Source organism: Periplaneta americana, chromosome 14 (genome assembly GCF_040183065.1).
Source record: "Periplaneta americana isolate PAMFEO1 chromosome 14, P.americana_PAMFEO1_priV1, whole genome shotgun sequence".
Taxonomy (NCBI): domain Eukaryota; kingdom Metazoa; phylum Arthropoda; class Insecta; order Blattodea; family Blattidae; genus Periplaneta; species Periplaneta americana.
This window is the reverse complement of record NC_091130.1, coordinates 7842385-7865581: the sequence shown is the minus strand read 5'-3', so window position 1 is coordinate 7865581 and position 23197 is coordinate 7842385. Positions and strand designations below refer to the sequence as shown.

General features: G+C 35.4%; 1 protein-coding gene across 7 annotated transcripts in view; it reads left to right on the top strand.

Annotated features, from left to right (window-relative positions):
• LOC138713098 (cytospin-A-like) overlaps positions 1–23197 on the top strand; it is a 406047-nt gene that overhangs the window by 146074 nt on the left and 236776 nt on the right. For 2 of the 7 annotated variants that reach the window (XM_069844867.1, XM_069844869.1), the window contains exon 1: positions 18497–18688. The exons of 2 other annotated variants lie outside the window; for them this stretch is intronic. In XM_069844867.1, the coding sequence (XP_069700968.1) occupies positions 18548–18688 (141 nt within the window). In that variant the 5' untranslated portion in view covers positions 18497–18547. Of the gene's footprint in view, positions 1–18496; positions 18689–23197 lie in introns of those variants that run through there. 3 more of the 7 variants (XM_069844865.1, XM_069844874.1, XM_069844873.1) reach the window with 3 other exon arrangements.

Below are 23197 nucleotides of genomic sequence, written 5' to 3'. Positions count from 1 at the left end.
TATTATCCTCCCATCTACGTCTCGGCCTCTCTCCGGTCTCCCAACTAAAACTCTATATGCATTTCTGGATTCGCTGATACGTGCTACATGCCCTGCCCATCTCAAACGTCTGGTTTTAATGTTCCTAATTATATCAGGTGAAGAATACAATGCGTGCAGTTCTGTGTTGTGTAACTTTCTCCATTCTCCTGTAACGTCATCCCTCTTAGCCCCAAATATTTTCCTAAGAACTTTATTCTCAAACTCTCTGTTCCTCTGTCAGAGTGAGAGTCCAAGTTTCACAACCATACAGAACAACCGGTAATATAACTGTTTTATAAATTCTAACTTTCAGATTTTTGAGAGCAGACTACTGTATATGATAAAAGCTTCTCAACCGAATAATAACAGGCATTTCCCATATTTATTCTGTGTTTAATTTCCTCCCGAGTGTCATTTATATTTGTTTATGCTCGACCATGCCGAAATGTAGTAATTATACACCTGGTAGCAGCCCTTTAATGGACCTCATTAAAGTACACCTATTCATTAAAGTTCAGGTTTTCCACCAATCAGAAAGCAATATGAAAGCGCAAGTATCGATTATTCTCGGATATGCAATCGAAAGACAATTAGCGATACGTCACGGAGGCTAGAAATCCAATACTGTCGCAGAAGGTTATGTTCTGTTACTATAATAATTAGCATTAATTGTAAGTAATATTCAAATAAATTCAATTTGTCATCTCGTTTTTCAATTCTAAATCAATTTCCAGGTTATATCAATATTAATGTTCATGTTAGTCTCTAGATTATATCAAGGTCAATGACATTCGTTCCTCGGAAAAAAATCAATACTTTCGCGTCTGTGCACATCTCAGAATTTAGAAGGTCAGTTCCGCTCCTCACTTAGATAACCATAACATGAATACTTATGAATAATTTCAAGTTAGAAATTTGGTCGTGCGTAAAAAGTCGTATGAAACTTGCCTATAATGGTAGGAATTAAGACGCTCGTATTAAAATTATGAAACTCGCTTACGCTCGTTTCATAAACAAACATACTCGCTTCTTAATTACTACCATTATAGGCTCGTTGCTTAATGTACTATACTGTAATTAATAACTTACTTACAAATGGCTTTTAAGGAACCCGAAGGTTCATTGCCGCCCTCACATAAGCCCGCCAGCGGTCCCTATCCTGTGCAAGATTAATCCAGTCTCTATCATCATACCCCACCTCCCTCAAATCCATTTTAATATTATCCTCCCAGCTACGTCTCGGCCTCCCTAAAGGTCTTTTTCCCTCCGGTCTCCCAACTAACACTCTATATGCATTTCTGGATTCGCAACCATGCTACATGCCCTGCCCATCTCAAACGTCTGGATTTAATGTTCCTAATTATGTCAGGTGAAGAATACAATGCGTGCAGTTCTGTGTTGTGTAACTTTCTCCATTCTCCTGTAACTTCATCCCGCTTAGCCCCAAATATTTTCCTAAGCACCTTATTCTCAAACACCCTTAACCTATGTTCCTCTCTCAGAGTGAGAGTCCAAGTTTCACAACCATACAGAACAACCGGTAATATAACTGTTTTATAAATTCTAACTTTCAGATTTTTGGACAGCAGACTGGATGATAAGAGCTTCTCAACCGAATAATAACACGCATTTCCCATATTTATTCTGCGTTTAATTTCCTCCCGAGTGTCATTTATATTTGTTACTGTTGCTCCAAGATATTTGAATTTTTCCACCTCTTCGAAGGATAAATCTCCAATTTTTATATTTCCATTTCGTACAATATTCTGGTCACGAGGCATAATCATATACTTTGTCTTTTCGGGATTTACTTCCAAACCGATCGCTCTACTGGCTTCAATACTGTAATTAATAATGCATGTAAAACGAAATTAAGAGCCAGTTTCAGATTATTTTAGTTACTCTGTGTTGTAATTCGGATCCTGTCGAAGCGAAGTAAGAGACCTGATTCTGTAGCTGATACACAGTGGAGAGCGGGAAGCGGTGCGCAGGCGCTAATGACTGCCCGCGCACGTATTGACAGCGCGGCGGGGCGCTAGCCGAGTGTCCGCTGTCCAGTGAATGACCGAGCAACTGTATTCGAGCCCCGAAAGTTCAACCGGGACTTTAGGCGGCAGGAATTTGGCGGAGTGGCCGGTCTGCCGGCCGCGCACCTGTAGCCGTGCTGACCTGCTGTCTCTAGCGCGCCTACGCGGAAACGAGCACGAAGCAGCGCCATTACCATAATAATAGTGATCACAACACCTGCTCAAGTCATGGGCATGACGACAGCTATTCTTGTTTGGCGACGTTTTATCAGCTGCACTGGTTCATAATTGAGTGCGTCAGTGAGCGAGTTAATTCCCAACTGTCGAGTCTCACGGACGTCTTTCAGTTCGTATCTCATTTGATGGACCCCCAAAAGTTTTGTATAATATAAGTTGGCAATCATGCTCTACTCATTACACATTTGCATAATGTAGATCACCCTTACTTTTTAACTTTGCTCTAGAGTATGCCATTAGGAAAGTCCAGGATAACAGAGAGGGTTTGGAATTGAACGGGTTACATCAGCTACTTGTCTATGCGGATGACGTGAATATGTTAGGAGAAAATCCACAAACGATTAGGGAAAACACGGGAATTTTACTGGAAGCAAGTAAAGAGATAGGTTTGGAAGTAAATCCCGAAAAGACAAAGTATATGATTATGTCTCGTGACCAGAATATTATACGAAATGGAAATATAAAAATTGAAGATTCATCTTTCGAAGAGGTGGAAAATTCAAATATCTTGGAGCAACAGTAACAAATATAAATGGCACTCGGGAGGAAATTAAACGCAGAATAATTATGGGAAATGCGTGTTATTATTCGGTTGAGAAGCTTTTGTCATCCAGTCTGCTGTCAAAAAATCAGAAAGTTGGAATTTATAAAACAGTTATATTACCGGATGTTCTGTATGGTTGTGAAACTTGGACTCTCACTTTGAGATGGGAACAGAGATTAAGGGTGTTTGAAAATAATGTTCTTAGGAAAATATTTGGGGCTAAGAGGGATGAAGTTACAGGAGAATGGAGAAAGTTACACAACGCAGAACTGCACGCATTGTATTCTTCACCTGACATAATTAGAAACATTAAATCCAGTCTTTGAGATGGGCAGGGCATATAGTATGTATGGGCGAATCCAGAAATGTATATAGAGTGTTAGTTGGGAGGCCGGAGGGAAAAAGACCTTTGGGGAGGCCGAGACGTAGATGGGAGGATAATATTAAAATGGATTTGAGGGAGGTGGGATATGATGATAGAGACTGGATTAATCTTGCACAGGATAGGGACCAATGACGGGCTTATATGAGGGCGGCAATGAACCTCCGGGTTCCTTAAAAGCCAGTAAGTAACTGATTGGAAGGAGCGATGAATGGGAGAAAAGTTTGGGGCAGAAGAAGTTATCATGTGATAGATAACGTTAAGATATATCGATCGTATCGACTAAGAGGAAGGCAGAAAGTAGGAAAGATTGGAGAAAGCTGGGTTTGCAGTGAAAGGCCTGCCCTTGGGCAGAAAACTATGAATGAATGAATGTAGTGAATAATTTTTTTTTAATAAATTGACAACTATAGTATTAAATTTCAATTTTAGGTTCCGAATATAATTTAAAAATACATAAATACAAAGTTATTTTATGTTCTGTTATACCTTTACTGTGAAAAATTAAATCAATTTTATAGACTTGCCATAAGGTTATCATTGGTATGGTTTTGTATTGTTTTGCATTTATTTACATGCCATGGTTTTCATACATCGTTTCACAACTAGAATATGGAACATGTGAAAAAATCTTAATATTGCTGTAAAGTCTTAATTATAGTCACAGTCTAGTTGAAATATATACAGAAGAAGTTTTACAATATAGTCTACTAGTACAATTCAAAGGGTTAGTTTTGATAATTAGTACAACACAGAAATATTCATGAAGCGTTGTTGAATGTCATAAATTCACCTACAGAACAGAAGGCGTGAGAAATTAGGTACTTCTTAAATTTGGCCCTAAATAATCTTATGTTTTGAGTTTGATTTTTTATATCCATAGGGAAACTATTAAACATTTTTACTGCCATATAACGCACTCCTTTTTGATAGCACAATAGACTTGCCGATGGAGTATGAAAGTTATTTTTTGAGAAGTATTTATACTATGAACTGTTGAATTAATTACAAAGTTTTCACGATTACATACGACGAAGATTATTAATGAAAAGATATACTGACAAGTCATGGGCATTATTTGTAGTTTTTTGAAAATCATCCTACTCGATTCCCTAGATTTGGCACCTACTATTATTCTAATTACTTTTTTTTGTAGTAGGAATATATTGTTACTATCTGCAGGATTTTCCCAGAATATTATTCCAAAACTCATTACCGAGTGGAAGTATTTGATCATTGTGTCATACTTCAACTATAGCAAAAGAACCAGACTGTGTCCACTGAGACTTTTTTGTGGAATGCTGGACCGAAGTGCAATCAACTCGCTCATAATATCCTCATACGCCTTCCCGAATGGAGAAGCAACAGAAGAACACAAGACGACAGTTCTTGAAGGAACTTGGATTGGGCCTTGTGCTTCCCTTCATGAAGGAGAGACTCCAGAACAAGAATCTTCCCAGAAAGCTGAAAGTCCTTATCAGAAATATTTTTGGAAACCCATTACCACCTCACCATCCAGAGAGGAGAAAGAAAATGGTGTCCCTTCTGCATATGTGATAAAGATAGAAACTCAAACACGTTATGCATGATATGCAAGAAGTATATTTGCTGAGAGCATAGAGTTTACATGCGTGTTGACTGTGGACATAATTGACACAATAGACTGTACATTTTCTACTGAAAATGATCTCTGAAAGTGATAAATATTGATTACGCAAAAAATAAATTTGAGTTCTTTAATAATATTTATTCACAACTTGAATTATGATGTTCAAAATTTAAATAATTGATTATAATCTCTACATTTAGGTAGAATTAAGTGCATGCTCTTAAACAATTTTTGTTTCTTCAGTTCAGTTGGCAAAGGTTAAATGTAATAATAATGATCATAAAATATATTTATTTTTAACCATAATTTTGTACTTTTTTTGTTATTTTAAAGCATGGAGTCAAGGTGACCCCACCTGTATGTTGAAGGAAAAAAAATTGCCTCTATATTGTGGGGTTAAGATGCTGCGGTCGTGATCTACACTTACTTGGAGCTCTCTCTGTCCATAATGTTGAATATATTCGAGTTTCTTCAGATGTTGGCTTTCCAGTAAATGAAACCAGAGTTCACCTCGAAAAATTCCTGTTAGATTTGTAACAGACAGAGCTGCTTTCTTACAGGTTTCAGCCTCCCCGTCATTGTCATGCTGCACTTGCTTCATAGCGGTACAGAATATACTGGGTGAATGAATCACTTGCACTGAAGTTATGTATCCTTTCTCACTTTAATACCGTAAACGCAGCACCCATACCAGAATTTAAATTAAAAAAGCCGTAGTGTGCCTGACACAGTAGTTCAGTTGGCAAAGGTGTACAACCGGTAATGCTAAGGTTGTGGGTTCAAGTCTCACACCATGCGTATTATTTCTCCCTCTTGGTAAGCTTGGAATGTTTCACATTATTACACCGTTATTCTAATTATTCCAGAAACTTCCGAATGAGCAATATTTGAAAGAACAGATCAATGTTGTTTGTAGTACTTTGGGGGTCGACACTTCTGCAGCTCGCCAGGTACAAATATGCTTGGAAGGTGTAAATAAATTGCGGATGAGGCCAGCCCTTTGAGCTTGCATTATAATAATAATAATAATAATAATAATAATAATTTATTTAACCTGGCAGAGTTAAGGCCGTACGGCCTTCTCTAACACTCAACCAGGAGTAAAAACTGCGTTACAAAAACACTACAAATTTACAAAGTACACTACAATTTTACACACAAAACTGAATAAGATAATAATAATAATAAAATGTAAACAACAAGTAAGAAGAAATCAGACATAATATATGACATACAGAAAGAAAGGAAAAAGCATAATAAAAATAATGTGAATAGCAGGTCAAAATAAATGAGGCATACAAAGTATAAAAAATAAGACAATTATTGATAATGATAATGGTAATGATGATGATAATAATAATAATAATAATGATTTATTTAACCTGGCAGAGTGAAGGTCATACTGCCTTCTCTAACACTCAACCAGGAGTAAAAACTGCATTACAGAAACACTACAAATTTACAAAGTACACTACAATTTTACACACAAAACTGAAATAGATAATAATAATAAAATGTAAACAACAAGTAAGAAGAAATCAGACATAATATATAACACACAGAAAGAAAGAAAAAAAAAACATAATAAAATGTGAACAGCAGGTCAAAATAAATGAGGCATACAAAGTATAAAAAAATAAGACAATTATTGATGATAATAATAATAATAATAATAATAATAATAATAATAATAGGCCTAATGGTAATGACAGTACTAATAGTAGTAATAAAATAGTGCAGTATAAAGCATACAATGAATACAATATTTTTAAGTACACACAGCAAGGAAAATTATGATTATATATAGCTCAACTTATCACATTATAGATATACCATTATCGGAAAATATGAAAACAAAAATATAAAATAAGTTAAATATCACTAGAACATAAAAATGTGAATACGTGGAAACATGCAATACAACACTTGTCATAATAGTAAGTTAGTTTGGCAACTCGTCATAAGATAATTTTCTAACTTGGATTTGAAAGATTTGAATGTTCGGCAGCCCTTGACTTCAGGCGGCAGGGAGTTCCAGTGACGAGAGGTAGCAACAGTGAAAGATGAGGAATACAGAGGTGATGTGTGAAGTGGAATTTCTAGCGTGTTATCGCGTTGTGATCGAGTATTAATATTATGATAGCGAGAGATATAGAGAGGTGCAAACGGCTGTCACACACTGTATGTTCTATTATCCATGTGCTTAAAATGATAAATGTTCATCTTCCCTCTTGCTTAAAAAGTCCCTTGTGCAGACGCTTCTATTGCCCTATTTTAACTATGCTGACATTTTACTGACTGACCTTTCCAGCGACAAAAAAACGAAACTTCAACGTCCTCATAATTTGTGTGTACGTTTTGTAAGCAATGTTCGTAAATATGATCATAATCACTCCATCCCTGGAAGCAATAGGTTGGCTTAAACTAGATAAGAAAAGAAATTTACATTCAATTCTCCTTCTCTTCGAAATCTTGAACTCTTCTATTCCTTCATACCTGTCGTCTCGCTTCACTTACCTTTCTTCCCACCACAATCTGAACACACGCTCTCGTCATGAAACAATACTAACAATACCATCCCATCGCAGCTCCTCATACTCATTCTCTTTCACAATAGCCCTGCCAAGACTCTGGAATTCGTTACCTCCTAGCATCAGGGACTGTCGAAATAAAATTGAATTCAAACGCAAACTTACTAGGCACTTGGTCAGTAATTGAGACTCGTTCAGACATGGCGTCTTGTAAATAGTTCTCTTATTCTAGTACAAAATATTTCAATATCCTGGTCCACATCTGTGGAGTAACGGCCAGCGCGTCTGGCCGCGAAACCAGGTGGCCCGGGTTCGAATCCCGGTAGGGGCAAGTTACCTGGTTGAGGTTTTTTCCGGGGTTTTCCCTCAACCCAACACGAGCAAATGCTGCGTAACTTTCGGTGCTGGACCCCGGACTCATTTCACCGGCATTATCACCTTCATATTCAGACGCTGAATAATCTAGATGTTGATGCAGCGTCGTAAAATAATCCAATAAAATGAATAAAAATAAATTTCAATGTCCTGTAATTTCATCACTATATAATTTTATTATCCTAGGTTTAATTTGTACTTAAGTGAAAAAAATTGTTCTTTGTTCTTAACTTTCACAATAAATTCTCTAGCCTTTATTAATCAGTTAATCTTTTAGTACTTTGATTTTTATTGTATTTGTAAATTTATATTAATTATAATTGTAATTATATTCTTAATATTGTAGTTGTAATCGCTTGGTAGAGGGGAAGAGAAGGCCTCATGGCCTTATCTCTACCAGGTTAAATAAATATATATATATATATATATATATATATATATATATATATATATATATATACTACTATACTACACTGATACCGATCCCAGGGGGCAGATTTCTACGACACAGGGGCACAAAAGATGATCTCACTGTATGACAAATGTCTCAATTCCGGTGGGGAATATGTTGAAAAATAGCTCAATAATTGCTGTATCTTTTCCAATAAATCTTGCCATGAAACTGTTTTCTTTCTGTAAACTGCCTCAGGGAATTTTCCTTCTGGACGGCCCTCGTAATTGCGCTCGTTGCCAAAATCCGTTATTAACATGGTGGAAGCAAAAATTCACTTTTTTATCTGCTCCTATCAGAATATGTGCTTATTAGCTATCTGTCCACCAGTGAGAAGTAAAATCTTGCATTTCTTTAAATTCACAGAATGGATCTCAAAAAGAGTTTCATGGTATATACTGATTTTATTGCACCGTAACGAGAATTAGGTCGTGACACACTTGTTCCGTGTGCTGCATACGTGACGGCGATGGAGTTGAAACCTGGTGCGGTATTGCAAAGACACGTGGACCGTCTGGATATCGATCCGGGGCTTTGAGACGCGAGGCTCGCGAAGTGTAAAATAAACAGATCACATGACTTGAAGGAGTTCGCAAATCGAACTGGGAGACACGCCTTCTGCAGTGCTGGAAATAAAGCCGTTTCGTTCTGTTTAGCAGCTCTCAGACCATGTGTTGCAAATCATCAGACCACGAGAACAACTCGAGTGCGAATGTTACGCATGTGACTGCGAAATCAACGATCCCGGGTCTCGAGTACTGAAGATGGAAATCATAATTTAAAAAATATATATGCCGGTTTGGAGTTAACGGAACAAGATATTTGGGAAATGTGTCGGTAGAGTAGAGATGGGAACGATATATCGGTTTTTACGAAATACCGATATTTTCGTTTCGATATAGCGATATATCGATATCGAAATTTTGATTCAATATATCGTATAATATGTCGATTTTCTCATAAATTTATCGATATTTTTTGTGGAATTATTATCATTATCAACAACAACAAAATACACAGTAGACAACTCCGACAATTCCCGAGAGATGGCGCTATTGAAGGTGGACAGTTACATAATTGTTGAACCTTACTCAATACCTTGTTCTAATTGGCTGGACTGGAATTCGAATTCAAACTGTTTAATATGCAGCACCAAATTCAAAATGCAGAGTGTGGGAACGTGAGACAGACGGGAGGTTTATCTACTACTGTTTTAATATTGTTATTGATGTTCTCCAAGGCAGGAGCAACTCCCACCCTGAAAGGGAACCGTCTGACCTCAAGACGGGTATCAAAACTTTTATTTTTGTATTCTGAAATGGAAAGAGAAACAAGGATTTAATACCGATGTGACATTTGTTTACGTGTATGATTTCTATGCACAACCTAGTGCTGACATTATTAGTGAATAAAAATTGTATCCCTATAATCATCACCATTGTTGTTTGGAATGTTGGAGTGTAACAATAACTTGCAATGGAAACTTACTGTAGAAGGATTGTATGAAATCAACTGTGAAGTTTGTTAAAACTTGTAACATTCTAAGTACGGCTTACTTACATTTAAAAATAATTACAAGTTCTCTTTACTTACATTTAAAATGATTACGTTGTTAGGTATAAAAGAGCATTATATCTGTATCCTGGATTGAATCCTATATAACATTAGAATAATTGAATCGTGTTCCGATATCAAATACTCAACTGTGTACAGTTCACTTAACTCTTTCCCGCTATATCATTTAAGCTCCCTTGGCTCCACCATAATTTTGATTTAGGTTAGAAGGCCTATTGTTTATTGTTACAATTTTACATTTATGCTTTTGACTGTTATGCTGTTGACTGTTATGCTGTTAATTTCAATGGTAAAAAGAAATATTAAAATTTAAGTAATTTTATTGTAATACAGTAAATGTACGCCTGAAAATACAATTTGCTTACAGAATAGCGATATATCGATAATCGTTCGATATATCAATATATTTTCTGCGATATATATATCGTTTATCGAAATTAGGTTTGGAATATATTGCAATATCACTATATCGGTATTTAATTCATTTCCTCCATCACTAGCCAAGACAAGTTGAAAGTTTATACAAAACCATTATTAAATGTAGGCACCTCCAATTTTGCATAAATGGAATCTCACAATTAAAATACGCTTAAATTAGGATCGGAGTATATATAACATACTATTCGCTCGTCTGCTGTGGTAGCTCATTGCGGTACCCCGCGTATATAATTTCACAAACTCGCCTTTGATTTTCGGCATTGCTTGAGTGGTACTAGTGATAAACACCACCAAATAATGATGTTATATGCAGTTTTCCTGATTCGCTCATCTTACAGAATTTCACTCTCTCAACACACTCTAGTTTTTTTCTCATTTCATATTATATAACTCATAAGCAGAGACCGGAAGTTTAGGCATTATGAATCATTAAAAAAGGCAGATAAAAAGGCATCATAAATAGCTAAAATAGGCAGGCAAAAAGGCATCATAAATAGCTAAAATAGGCAGGCAAAAAGGCATTATAAATAGCTAAAATAGGCAGGCAAAAAGGCATTATAAATAGCTAAAATAGGCAGGCAAAAAGGCATTATAAATAGCTAAAATAAGCAGGCAAAAAGGCATTATAAATAGTTAAAATAGGCAGGCAAAAAGGCATTATAAATAGCTAAAATAGGCAGGCAAAAGGCATCATAAATAGCTAAAATAGGCAGGCAAAAAGGCATTATAAATAGCTAAAATAGGCAGGCAAAAAGGCATCATAAATAGCTAAAATAGGCAGGCAAAAAGGCATTATAAATAGCTAAAATAGGCAGGCAAAAAGGCATTATAAATAGCTAAAATAGGCAGGCAAAAAGGCATCATAAATAGCTAAAATAGGCAGGCAAAAAGGCATCATAAATAGCTAAAATAGGCAGGCGAAAAGGCATCATAAATAGCTAAAATAGGCAGGCAAAAAGGCATTATAAATAGCTAAAATACGCAATAAAAGACAATTACAAGAACCTTGCTCTAGATCCACAACCTTGCACTCTCCACAAAGGGATTTCGGCAGCAAGAAAAGCTTTACATATGTCGAATGCAAATTGAGATTTTCGACTCGATGTTGCAATTACTGTTGGAAGCAAAGAAATCTTCTTCCCAGTAGCCTTGGAAAGTGCATTTTTGTGTTTGGTTGTACTGATATGTTGCGATGTGAAATATTTCTTTTCGTAATTCACTCACTGCTCACATATTTTGCATGCAAGTACTTTATCGTCAGTACAAAATACGTCGGATCCAAAAGTATTAACGTAACTTTGCAATTTTCTGCGTAAAGGAACACTGAATTTCGGTATTTGCTGCTAAAGTCGCGACGCTCTTATTCCCGGCGTGACTCCTCCTCTTTGCTTACGTCTTAGGAAGTCAAGGCTCTATAAAGTCTAGGTATAGTGTTTTCGCTGTAAGAAAAATCCTAATGTAAACATAAGCACGTTGCTATCATACCCGTGATTGGCTCCCAGTCGAAACACTCGCATGACGCAGGAAAATATAGTTCGTATTTGGAAACCATAATCTTGTGTTATTTGACAATAAAAAATTGAATTCTAGTCGTTAAATACGATGAAACATAGAATTTCAGTCATATGTAAAACTCTATGTAAAAGAAACCTACTTTTATATTTTGTTACGTACTATTAACGCGGATGAATACCAACAGTAATACCGAGGTAGTCTGTTCTTGTAACAAGCTGGCGTCACGTAAGCACGTGGTACTGAAGTATGGCTTCTGCATCCTCGGTGTGTGTGGTTATTAAACATAGGAGGGGAAACCCTCTCAAAAGCGGTGAAAAACAAATAGTCTTAAATGTATATAATAGGTTAAGTGAGTTTTAATCACAGTAATTATAAAGTAAATGTTTCCTCAGCAAACGAATGCATAGTAGTGAGGTTAGGCCTACTTGACGAGTAACGGGAAATGTTTAACATGAAACAGAATGTACAACAATAGGCGGGGACATGTACTGAGAATCTATGGCGCCAAACAGCGGCCAGTGAAGCCTCACTTCAGTCACGTGCTATTGTTTACATTAGGATTTTTCTTACAGCGAAAAGATTATAGGTAGTATGTTCGCCTTTTTTTTTTCTCTCGTTGCCGAGCTACCATACGAGGGATCTATTTGCCATACCGTTAAACATTATCATGTCGTAGCTCCTGTGATAACAAATCAAACGCAATGTAATTCAGCAAATAATTGAGCGGCAAATAACGTACTCATGTGCTTTCTGCGAACGCCAACGAAAGAGCCAAAATGGCGGGCGATTATATTAAGTTTTTATCCAGCTTTGGGAAATATATGACGTCTTCATCAGCGAATCACAAGACGCACACGTTTAAATGTAGGCGACCTGCAACGTGATTGGCTGCCGGAAATTAGAGTGACGGGACTATGGCATCTGAATAAAATGAAGGTGATAATGCCGGCGAAATGAGTCCAGGGTCCAACGCTGAAAGTTACCCAGCATTTGCTCTTAATGGGTTGAGGTGAAACCCCGGTAAAAAAAACTTAATCAGGCAACGTGTGCCGACCAGGATTTGAACTCAGGTCCGCTCATTCCACGGTCAAAGATCCTAACCGTTAGTCCACATCGGTGCACCAAGTTACATCATACCGGTCCGGAATAGCATCTCTAGTTTAAAATGGTAATGCAATAAATAGCCGTGTCTAGGATGATAGATTTGTCTTGTAAGTGGAGGTCGAACTCCGGACTCGTAGCGCGGTAGCAACATGTGTGACAGGATATAGAAAAGGTGTTAGTGGAACCCGACACCGGGACGTCGCATGCTTCATATGATGTTGCAGTATGAGACAAGATCTGAACCCTTAACCTCTATCATGTTTCTAGCAGCGTAGCTGTTAATTTGGCTCTGCGGGATTTGTCTCTGGTTATTCAACTTCCAGTGACGTATTTGTTGCGTGCGACATGAAGATTAGTAAACACGTTGAGAGTAGCTACTTTATTTTTGTTACAGCCGCAAAAAACTGGCATGTTTTTGAAGAAGTTCCGCTATATGGTAGATGTATGACTGTTTCGAGAGTCGAGATGCAAATTAAAAGTGAAAGACAAACAATTGAAGAAATATCAGAATTCATTTATTTCGGAGATCAAATAAACAACAAGAATTTAATGCAAGTAGTAAATAAACTGGCAAACTAGGCAAATATTAGGTCGCATGAGGGATCTCATATGGATTAACAAATATAATGACATTAGAAAGTAAAGAATGTATTTACAAAACAGTAGTTCGACCAATTTTAGCACATAAGCTCCTGCCTGAGTGGAAGAGAAGGCCTTGGGTCTTAACTCCGGCAGGATGGATGGATGGGTGGGTGGGTGGGAGGGATGGGACTGATGTTGGATGGACAGAGTGAATGAGCGAATGAATGAATGAATGAATAAATAAATAAGTAAATAAATAAATAAGTAAATAAATAAATAAGTAAATAAGTAAATAAATAAATAAATAAGTAAATAAATAAGTAAATAAATAAATAAATAAGTAAATTAATAAATAAGTAAATAAATAAATAACATAAATACATAAATAAGTACATAAATAAATAAATAAGTACATAAATAAGTAAATAAATAAGTACATAAATAAGTAAGTAAATAAATAAGTAAAGAAGTAAGTAAATAAATTAATAAATAAATTAATATGCAGGAGAGACCAGGGCAGATACAGAAAAAACTTAAGAAATACAGTAGTAAGCACTTGTGTGAAAGGACAGTTTTAAGAGAGATTCTAGGGAAAGCATTATTTGACAATACGTAAATTAGAAATTGGAACATGTAGTAACAATCAAGATATTACTAATTTATTAAAGAAGAAGGAAATATTGGAAAGAACACATCAATACAGAACGGAGGAAAATAGACTAGTGAGAAGAGTTGAAGACATTTTTTTTGAGCAAATTAGTATGTATTTCCGGTTTTTAATAATAATAATAATAATAATAATAATAATAATAATAATAATAATAATAATAGTAGTAGTAGTAGTAATAATAATAATTATTATTTATTTAATGTGGCAGAGCTAAGGCCATCTTAAATGAAAAAATAATGAGTGCATCTAAAAGCGATAGGTAGAAGAGTGTGTGTATACATTAGATAAAGCATGAACTTGGGAATAAAGAAAATGCACATCCTTCTACAGAAAACAAGGAGGAGAAGAAAAGTTAAGAGTTCTTCCCCAAATGTAAGGCGAATATCAGGTAATCTTATAATGAACCCTTCTTACTTCCGCCAAAATATCATCTCAATATTACCAATTCAACCGTTAAATAATCCATTATTATAAATTATTAAAGTGCATTGAAGTTAAAGCTTTCAGAAATTAGGATGATTTCGAAAGGAAAAAGTTCAACCTGAAGAAGCAATGATCCATTTTGGCTTGATTGTCTTCAATTATCCAGTCTAACTTTTGGCTAAACACGTCTACAGAGATCTATCAAAGTGTGGTTTAAAGTGACTATTACACTTTTACTACGTCACACTACTTTTGACCAATAAAACGGTACGAATGGACGTCTTTCAACCAATCATGGCTGCTTATCGCACAATGTTATCGCGTCCCTAGCATTTGTTTAATTTTATCGCATCCCTAGCATTTGTTTATTTTTATCACTACCCTAGCATTTATTTCTTTGTTTGCCAACATTTCAAACTGCATTGGTCTGGACGTCAAAAAACAGAAAATTTAAAACGATTCCAGTCGATGCTCAACACTTTAAAATATGACTCGCATTGGCATTCAAGAACAAGAATTAATAAAGATCACTGGTCATAGCTATGCATCTTCCCTGAAACCCCATTTACAAATAAATGAAGAGCACCATTCGGAGATCCTGGATAAGTTGAGGGATACACCATGTACATCAACGAGTTCACTTCTTTTACGTACACTCCAATATAACATCAACTGAACCACCAACCACTAAAACATTCAAATTTGAAAATTGTACTTTCAATAATTGTTTCTTTTAAAATTATTCATGTTTATTTTTTATTTTATCGTCCTTAATTAAAACTTTTCTTGTTTATTTCATCATCCCTAATTAAAACTTTTCTAACACTTGTATATATTATTTAGGTTATGTTATAGCTTCTGCTATATGATATTATGGACAGTCACGTATCAGAGATTGTTTAATACTAAGATTTATTGAAAATCATCTGTCAAGTGACGTTGATTACTGGGATCCGGATGATTGAAGTGGAATGCAACTGTTTTAATAAAAATGAAATTTAATCAACAAAGCCTTCTTGACTAAATGTACATAGAGTTCTTGACTACTAACCGTCTACAGAGTTCAATGAAGATTCTATAGTTGGCACACCTGATATCAAGAAAACAGCTAACTCTGCCATCTAGCATGCATCTAGCGTAATATTTGTAATGTTGAGCTGGTACAATAATACATTTGAAGACAGTTGTATTTTCGTAAGTCGATTAATATTTTATTGTATTGGAGTACTTCGTTACTTCTAGTCTTTATATAAGTTACTTTCTTCTAATCGTGTAATAGTCAATTAAATCCCACTCGAGTTTTGATTTTCTCTAGATAAATCAAAAACTCTAGTGAGATTACTGTTGATAACTGTACTGTCTTAAGGTGTTACAATTACTTGCACATAGCCTACATGAAATGTGCCGTAACCTGACGCCTCAAAGGCTCCGCTTGTTTGGCAGAAATCTTTTTGTGCTTTCAAGTGTAACCAATTCTCAGATTGTTAGAAATGAAACGGAAAGAGTGAAAAGAGACTTCTATCGCATAGACTGGGTAGTAACGCGTAGCCAGGTGACGGGAAGGTCTGGGATTTCTGTTGTCACGGAGAGCTGTGGAATCGCCGTCCAGGGAGCCGTGCACGCACACCACGCAGTTATGCGCCAGCCGCCGCCAGTTGCGTGATGTGCGGTCGTTCGCCTGCTTACCGCCGCAACCCATACGACACCGCCGTGTGCCCTGTAATCTAACCAGGAACTGCAGGCGCCGTGGCTTGATTAGTTTAAATACTGACGCTGAAGCAATCCAATTGCTTTATTGCTGTTCAAAACACAGACTTACACGTGCAAACGTGTGTTGGAATAATGCTGTGAGGAAACTATTACTTCCAAAACCCTCTCAAAACTTGTTCTTGTATTTAGTACGGTTGGTTAGTTACTGTCATCTCCAGATATGAGCGAAAAAATCTTCTTAAGGGGAGAGGATGGTATTTTTTAAAACTTTTTTTCCTATTTGGTGTAAAATATTAATTTTTTGTATGTAGAGAGCTCATAGCTGTGGCAACTCAACCAAATAAAAATATTTTGAAAAAAAAAATTGGGGGCCCAGATTTGAAAAAAATATACTCAATGCAGAATTTTACTAAAATCGATATATCTCAACCATTTTTAAAAGTAGATTCATCCAGTTTTTGCAATGTACTTGCAAAAGCATGCTCTACAAACTTCTGTAACAGAATTGTGATATTAGTCCCTACGTTTGTAAAATAAACAATTCAAATTTAATAACACTCTTCTGAATTCCTTTCTTGCAAACAAACGGACGTATTTTTTAAATGAAATCAATTAACAAAATTCTGTTACAGAGAAAAGTTTCCTAATAGTCGAAAGAATGTGTGTTCTAAATTTCATGCACGTATCTTTAATAGTTCAGAAGTTATATCCATTTTTGTCTGGCAATGTAGCTAAAAAATGAAGTAACTGGAAACCGATAAAAGGGGGCGAGTGATTTAAAAATCCATAGCGCAGGAAGTTTAAAAATGGCGTCTCAATATTCGATAAGGGCACAAATAACCACGAAAAGTTATGCAATGCATTCCACACATATCAAAGGGTATTTTAAAGATTTTTTTAAATTCAATTTACCGGAAACAACAATAAAAGGGGGCGAGTGATTTAAAAATCCATAACGCAGGAAGTTTAACAATGGCGTATCAACACCTGACAAGGGCACAAATACCCACAAAATATTATGCTACGCATTGTACACATATCACAGAGTATTTTAAAGAAAAATTTTTTTTTCTGAAAATTTACTCATTTTTCATCAAAAAATACTATCCTCTCCCCTTTAAGTATTAGTCTGAAAGAATGAAGGACTACAGGGTGATTTACGAGGATTTACCGTCCCTTACGGAGCTTATTTCCGAAGACATTCTGAGCAAAAAATGTTATATAAACATTTGTCTTAATCTCAATATTTTCAAAGTTACACCAATTTGAAGTTGTTAGTAAAGTACCTTTTTTCTTTAACTTTAAGGTTAAAAAATATTACAACTAGAGAATGAACTATTCTGAAGTGTCATTTCTTTAATTGGCTAGTGTTCTGAAGCTAAAAATGTGAGGGTGGCAATGAACCTCCGGGTTTCTTAAAAGTCGTAATAAAGTAAGTAAGTAAGAATGACATTTCTCTTTTGCCTCTTGATCGCAACAAACAACCACTCACCTTATTATCTCCCTCCCCTTACTGTGTACGCTATATTAAAATTAAATTATGGGTTATTTAACGATGCTCGCAACTGCAGAGGTTATATCAGTGTCGCCGGTGTGCCGGAATTTTGTCCCGCAGGAGTCCTTTTACATGCCAGTAAATCTACGACATGAGCTTGTCGCATTTACACACACTTAAATGCCATCGAACCGGCAATCTCGAGTATAGAAGGCGCGTATAATCTTGGTGCATCTCGTATTACTACCGGCCATTGCATAAATATGTCTTCACAGAACGCAAAATTACTGTAAGTACAGATCACACTAAGCAAGCAAATGTATTTTACCCGCCTAGTAGAACATCCTTCCCTCTCCTGTCCGTTACGGCTGCAAGCAACCCCGCTATGCCCCGTGCCTCTGTCTTTTAGCTGCCCAGATAAGTTGCGCGGACAGTACAGAGGTGGCCAGATATAGAGGTTTCACTGTATCATGTAACCTGGGCTTTCCCAAAGAACGTACGCTATGATCTATCCAATTTACACGATGAAATTTAAAAAAAAAAATCGATAGCTCTCGATCGAGTTTTTTCACCGTACGGTAAGATTAATTGGTATTCCCGGTCGAAATGAATGTGGACTTGAATTATCTTATTAGTCTCTTAGATTACACAAATACTGTTGATTATTTTATCTTGGATGTCTCATCTGTACTCTGGCCTCGTCTTTCTACACAGCTGCATTTGATTGACAGTTATCGCTGAATCGGCTTCAATCAGCCGTTGTGTAGATGCGTACAAGTTTACCTGTTAAATGCTTCATGTAGTGTATAGTAATACGTAGAGCACAGAGTATATCAAGTTATTTAAGAGTGATATAGGATGGATAAGTTCGTGATAAAGTTGTCGAAAACGAGAAATAATCATGGAATGGAGAAAGGCAGCCGTAGTAACTGCGAAAAGGCTATTACAGAACCAAAACATCTGGAGAAACTTCAGACAACACAAGCCAACAAGAACAAGGTAGATTTTTTTTCATTTATCATGGAAAGTATCGCACTAAGGGATTGAACAGCCCTGGGCAAAGACAAGAAGTGAAAAGGAGTCCACGCCTGTGAAGTAACGGTTAGCGCGTCTGGCCGCGAAACCAGGTGGCCCGGGTTCGATTCCCGGTCGGGGCAAGTTACCTGGTTGAAATTTTTTTCGGAGTTTTCCCTCAACCCAATACGAGCAAATGCTGGGTAACTTTCGGTGCTGGTCCCCGGACTCATTTCACCGGCATTATCACCTTCATATCATTCAGACGCTAAATAACCTAGATGTTGATACAGCGTCGTAAAAGAACCCAATAAAAAAGAACCAGTAAGCACTGTGCATCAATGGTGAATTTTAGGCGTCCAGCGAGAGCCCCTACCATGTCCATTGACGTGTAGGGTGAAAGGGATGAGTCACGTGTTCCAGCTTGTGACGTCTGCCACAATTGTAGCACAGTTTTGCATCCCTGATCTACATTAAGCTTATCGAACCAAGTTTTATGTTGCATATATTTACATATTATGGATTTTTTTTTATAAATGCGTAATATTTAATGATATTTATGTCATCGTCGCATATTTTCGCGTTTAAGCTCATTAAAGAGCATTTTATGTTACTTAAAAATACATAGTTAGAATTTTTTTAAGACAAGCATCATATTGTATTTTTGAAAACTGGTAGGCCTACTGAGTGAAATTAGAATTACAGTATGCGCCAAAACAAACAGTACTGAAATTATCGCTCGTCTGCTGTCCACGTTTCCCTGGCAACGAAGTATTTATTTATTTATTTATTGTATACAATAGTTTGACATATTGTGAATTCATTGTTGTGTTGATTTCTGCAATTACGGTTCTCACAATAGAGCAGAAGGTGTTTATCATCGAACATTATTTCCTGTCATAGGAGTGGGGCGTCAGAATGGCAGCTTGCTCCACGTTAAAAAGCAGCACCAGGAGCGATTTAACAATGCGGCACCAAATAACACAACGATGTTAGCTGTCGCCGAGAAGTTCCGTCGTACAGATCAGTCTTATGTCGCCTTGCATGTTATAATGACTTATCTTGATTTTCAGAGTGTGTTTGTAGTTTCAGTACTCCGTATGACCGGAAATAATGCTCCACAATAAACACCGTCTGCTCTGTTGTGAGAACCATAATTGCAGAAATGAACACAGCACTGAATTCACAATATGTCAAACTATTATATACAATAAATAAATAAATTAATTAAACTAAACTAAATTAAATTGAATTGAATTAAATTAAATTAAAATGTTAATTTTAAAATTTAAAATTTAAAATGAAATTTTAAATTTAAATTAAATAAATGATGAATTAAATTACATAAATTAAAATTAAAATAAAATTAAATTAAATTAAATTAAATATAAAATAAATTACATTAAAATATAAAATAAATTACATTAAAATATAAATTAAAATAAATTAAATTAAAATATAAAATGAACTAAATTAAAATTAAAATTAAATTAATTAAATTAAAATAAAATGTATTAAATTAAATTTTTAAAAAGGTTAAATTAAATTAAAAAAAGGTTAAATTAAATTTAAAAAATGTTAAATTAAATTTTAAAAAAAGTTAAATTAAATTTAAAAAAAGGTTAAATTAAATTAAAAGAATGGTTAAATTAAATTTAAGAAAATGTTAAATGAGATTAAAAAAAGGTTAAATTAAATTTAAAAAAGATTAAATTAAATTAAAAAAAATATAATAATAAATAATTGCTAGGGAAACGTGGACAACAGATGAGCAATAATTTCTGTACTGTTTTGGCGCATACCGTATTTTTACCAGAAAAGTATTGAAGGTTTCGTGGCTTACCTCAACAATAAAAATATAAGTTTAATATTATCTAGTTTTATCTGTATTATTATTATTATTATTATTATTATTATTATTTATTGGTGACATAAAGAAATATAAAATTTTATTAGTACATATTTATTGGCATATTTTAAGGTTTTTGAAGACATACTTGCATGCATATTTAGTGGTTTTTATCCCATGAACTTCCTGTCCCTCTTGATTACACACTTTTAACATTTTGTAAGTCTCACTACTGTGGAGTAGCGGTTCGCATTTCTGATCGTGGAACGAGCGGTCCCGGATTGGAATCTTGGTTGGGACAAGTTACCTGGTTGAGGTTTTTTCCCGTTTTTTTCCCCAATTCACTAAGAGCAAATTCTGGGTAACTTTCGACGCTGGGCCCTGGACTCATTTCGTTAGCATTATCACCTTCAGCTAATTTAGGTCCAGTTGTACGAACACGGAATAAAGTCCTGTTAAAATTAATTCCACGGTTATGCGAGAAATGTGTTGTACGAACTTGGAATAGTGCATTATTCGGAGGATAATAAGCTATTCCATGCTTTCAGCTGTTGTTAAATTTATATCTAGAGAATAAAATATAAAATGGCAGCAGCATTAGACATGAATCTCTGATAGATATGATGAATTACATATAAGGTATTTTTGAGAGTGCGGAAAAAAATAAAATAAGGCACAGACTTTATCTATTAAACGAGTGTAACAATGAAGAATTTCTGGCAAGATTCAGTCTAAAAATGGACACTGCTTAAAGCGTGCTGGGATTGATTGATGATTATTGGAACATATAACACACAGGTAAAAATAGTTCACAATTTCATCATTATAAAGAAATTGTAATTTTTTTTAATAATTAAAATTACATTTAAGCAAATTCATAGCACAATATTATATCAGTATTCTGTTTTGCATTATTATAACGTAGCTATAGACTCCCATGCTCTTGTCTTTTATTTAAAAGTTATGGCATCAGTTTTTGCTTTCTAGCACGTTCTTGTAGTCATTCATTATCACAACTAGCTTAAGTGTAATCTTCTATCTAGTAACTTTGACTTCTAATTTATTTTGATTTACTCATTTCTTTATAACAAAATCTGTACACAAAATAATGATATGTTCAGAAAATAAATTTCAACAATTATTGGTATTTTGAATGTACTTTATAAACAAAACACCATCTAAAGTATTGCCAACCTCTGTTCCAATTCGGCTAACTATGGAATAGATAACCTCGGAATAAACTAACGTCATACAACACGGTACTCCATTTATTCTATAGTTAGGCTATTCCAAGATTTATTCTGCGATCATACAACTGGGCCTTAGACGATAGATAACCATAGCAGTAGATAAAGCGCTGTGAAGTAACCAATAGAAACATTTTATATCGCTTACGAATATAGTTATAACAACCACTTTCATGTTTTAAAATGAGAACTAAGTTGTGAATTACGTAGTTGAGTGGTTCCAGCTTTGTGTCTTCAGGACTGGTTCTCAAGATGATTAACTGAAGATTAGATTCGACTTCATATCTTCAGAATTAGTTCTGAGCCGAAATTAGTGAAGTACGTAATGTAGGCCTACAACTTAGTTTTGATCTTAACACACGAAAGTGGTTATTAAAACTATAGTCCTATCCCTAAGAAATTAAGAAATCACGTTCTATAATAAAATGAGTGTATGAATGATAGGATGAGCAGGAGTAGCCTGAGAACTATTTCCCCGACAGACATTTCATATACTACAAATTTCACTCGTATTCATCTGAACCTGAACCCGGGTCTCGGACGTGGGAAGTCGCAGTAATTTTCCATCTGCAAGCAGGAAGTCCTACTGCAAATTGTCCTTACATAAGTTCATTTGTTTGCATGAAATGTGTTGGCGTACAGAAATGAACATTATTCTCAGAATAGACATATTTTCTATTACACTTAACCGGAAATATTACTCTGTTTCAAGGAGAAATGTGTCTTATTTTGCGTCAGTAGGCTCTAAGTTATGAGAGTTTCTCGCTCATACCTCCTATCAAGATAGAAGCCAGTATTCTTTATCTTCGATTTGGAGAACTGTATCTCAAGTTGTATCAGGTTTACTGATTAAAATTTAAGCAGTTAATTCTTTTTATGGAAGTAATTTTATAGGCGCGCTAATTGGAATACGTGGCAAGTTTTTTTCCTTGTAGTTCGTCTTGCACCACATTCGATACGTAATCTGTGACCCTATATACTGTATATGAAGCGTTCAGTTCATTTGGCCATTTTTATGATATATATTTTACAAAATTTTACATTATCCTTCATAATGACGAGAATTGTTTGCCTCTTAGGCCCACATGTTTGGTTGATATGTTATATTCAAGGGGAAGTGTCATTCTTTGTACCGGTCGAACATATCATCCTTTCCCCTCTTCCTCCTCCTCCTCCTCCTGCACTTTCTCCTCCTCCTCCTCATCATCATCAATCATCATCATCATCATCATCATCATCATCAAGATATGAGGTTTTCAACCCGTTTCGTTTCTGTTGAATATAATCTTTTCGATTTGAAGAGTTCGCGGGAAAAACGATGAATGTCACATTTCTGTTAAGGATTAGATAGTGATCTAATTCAGTCTATAACTGCAAGATGTAGTGCTGTTTCTATAG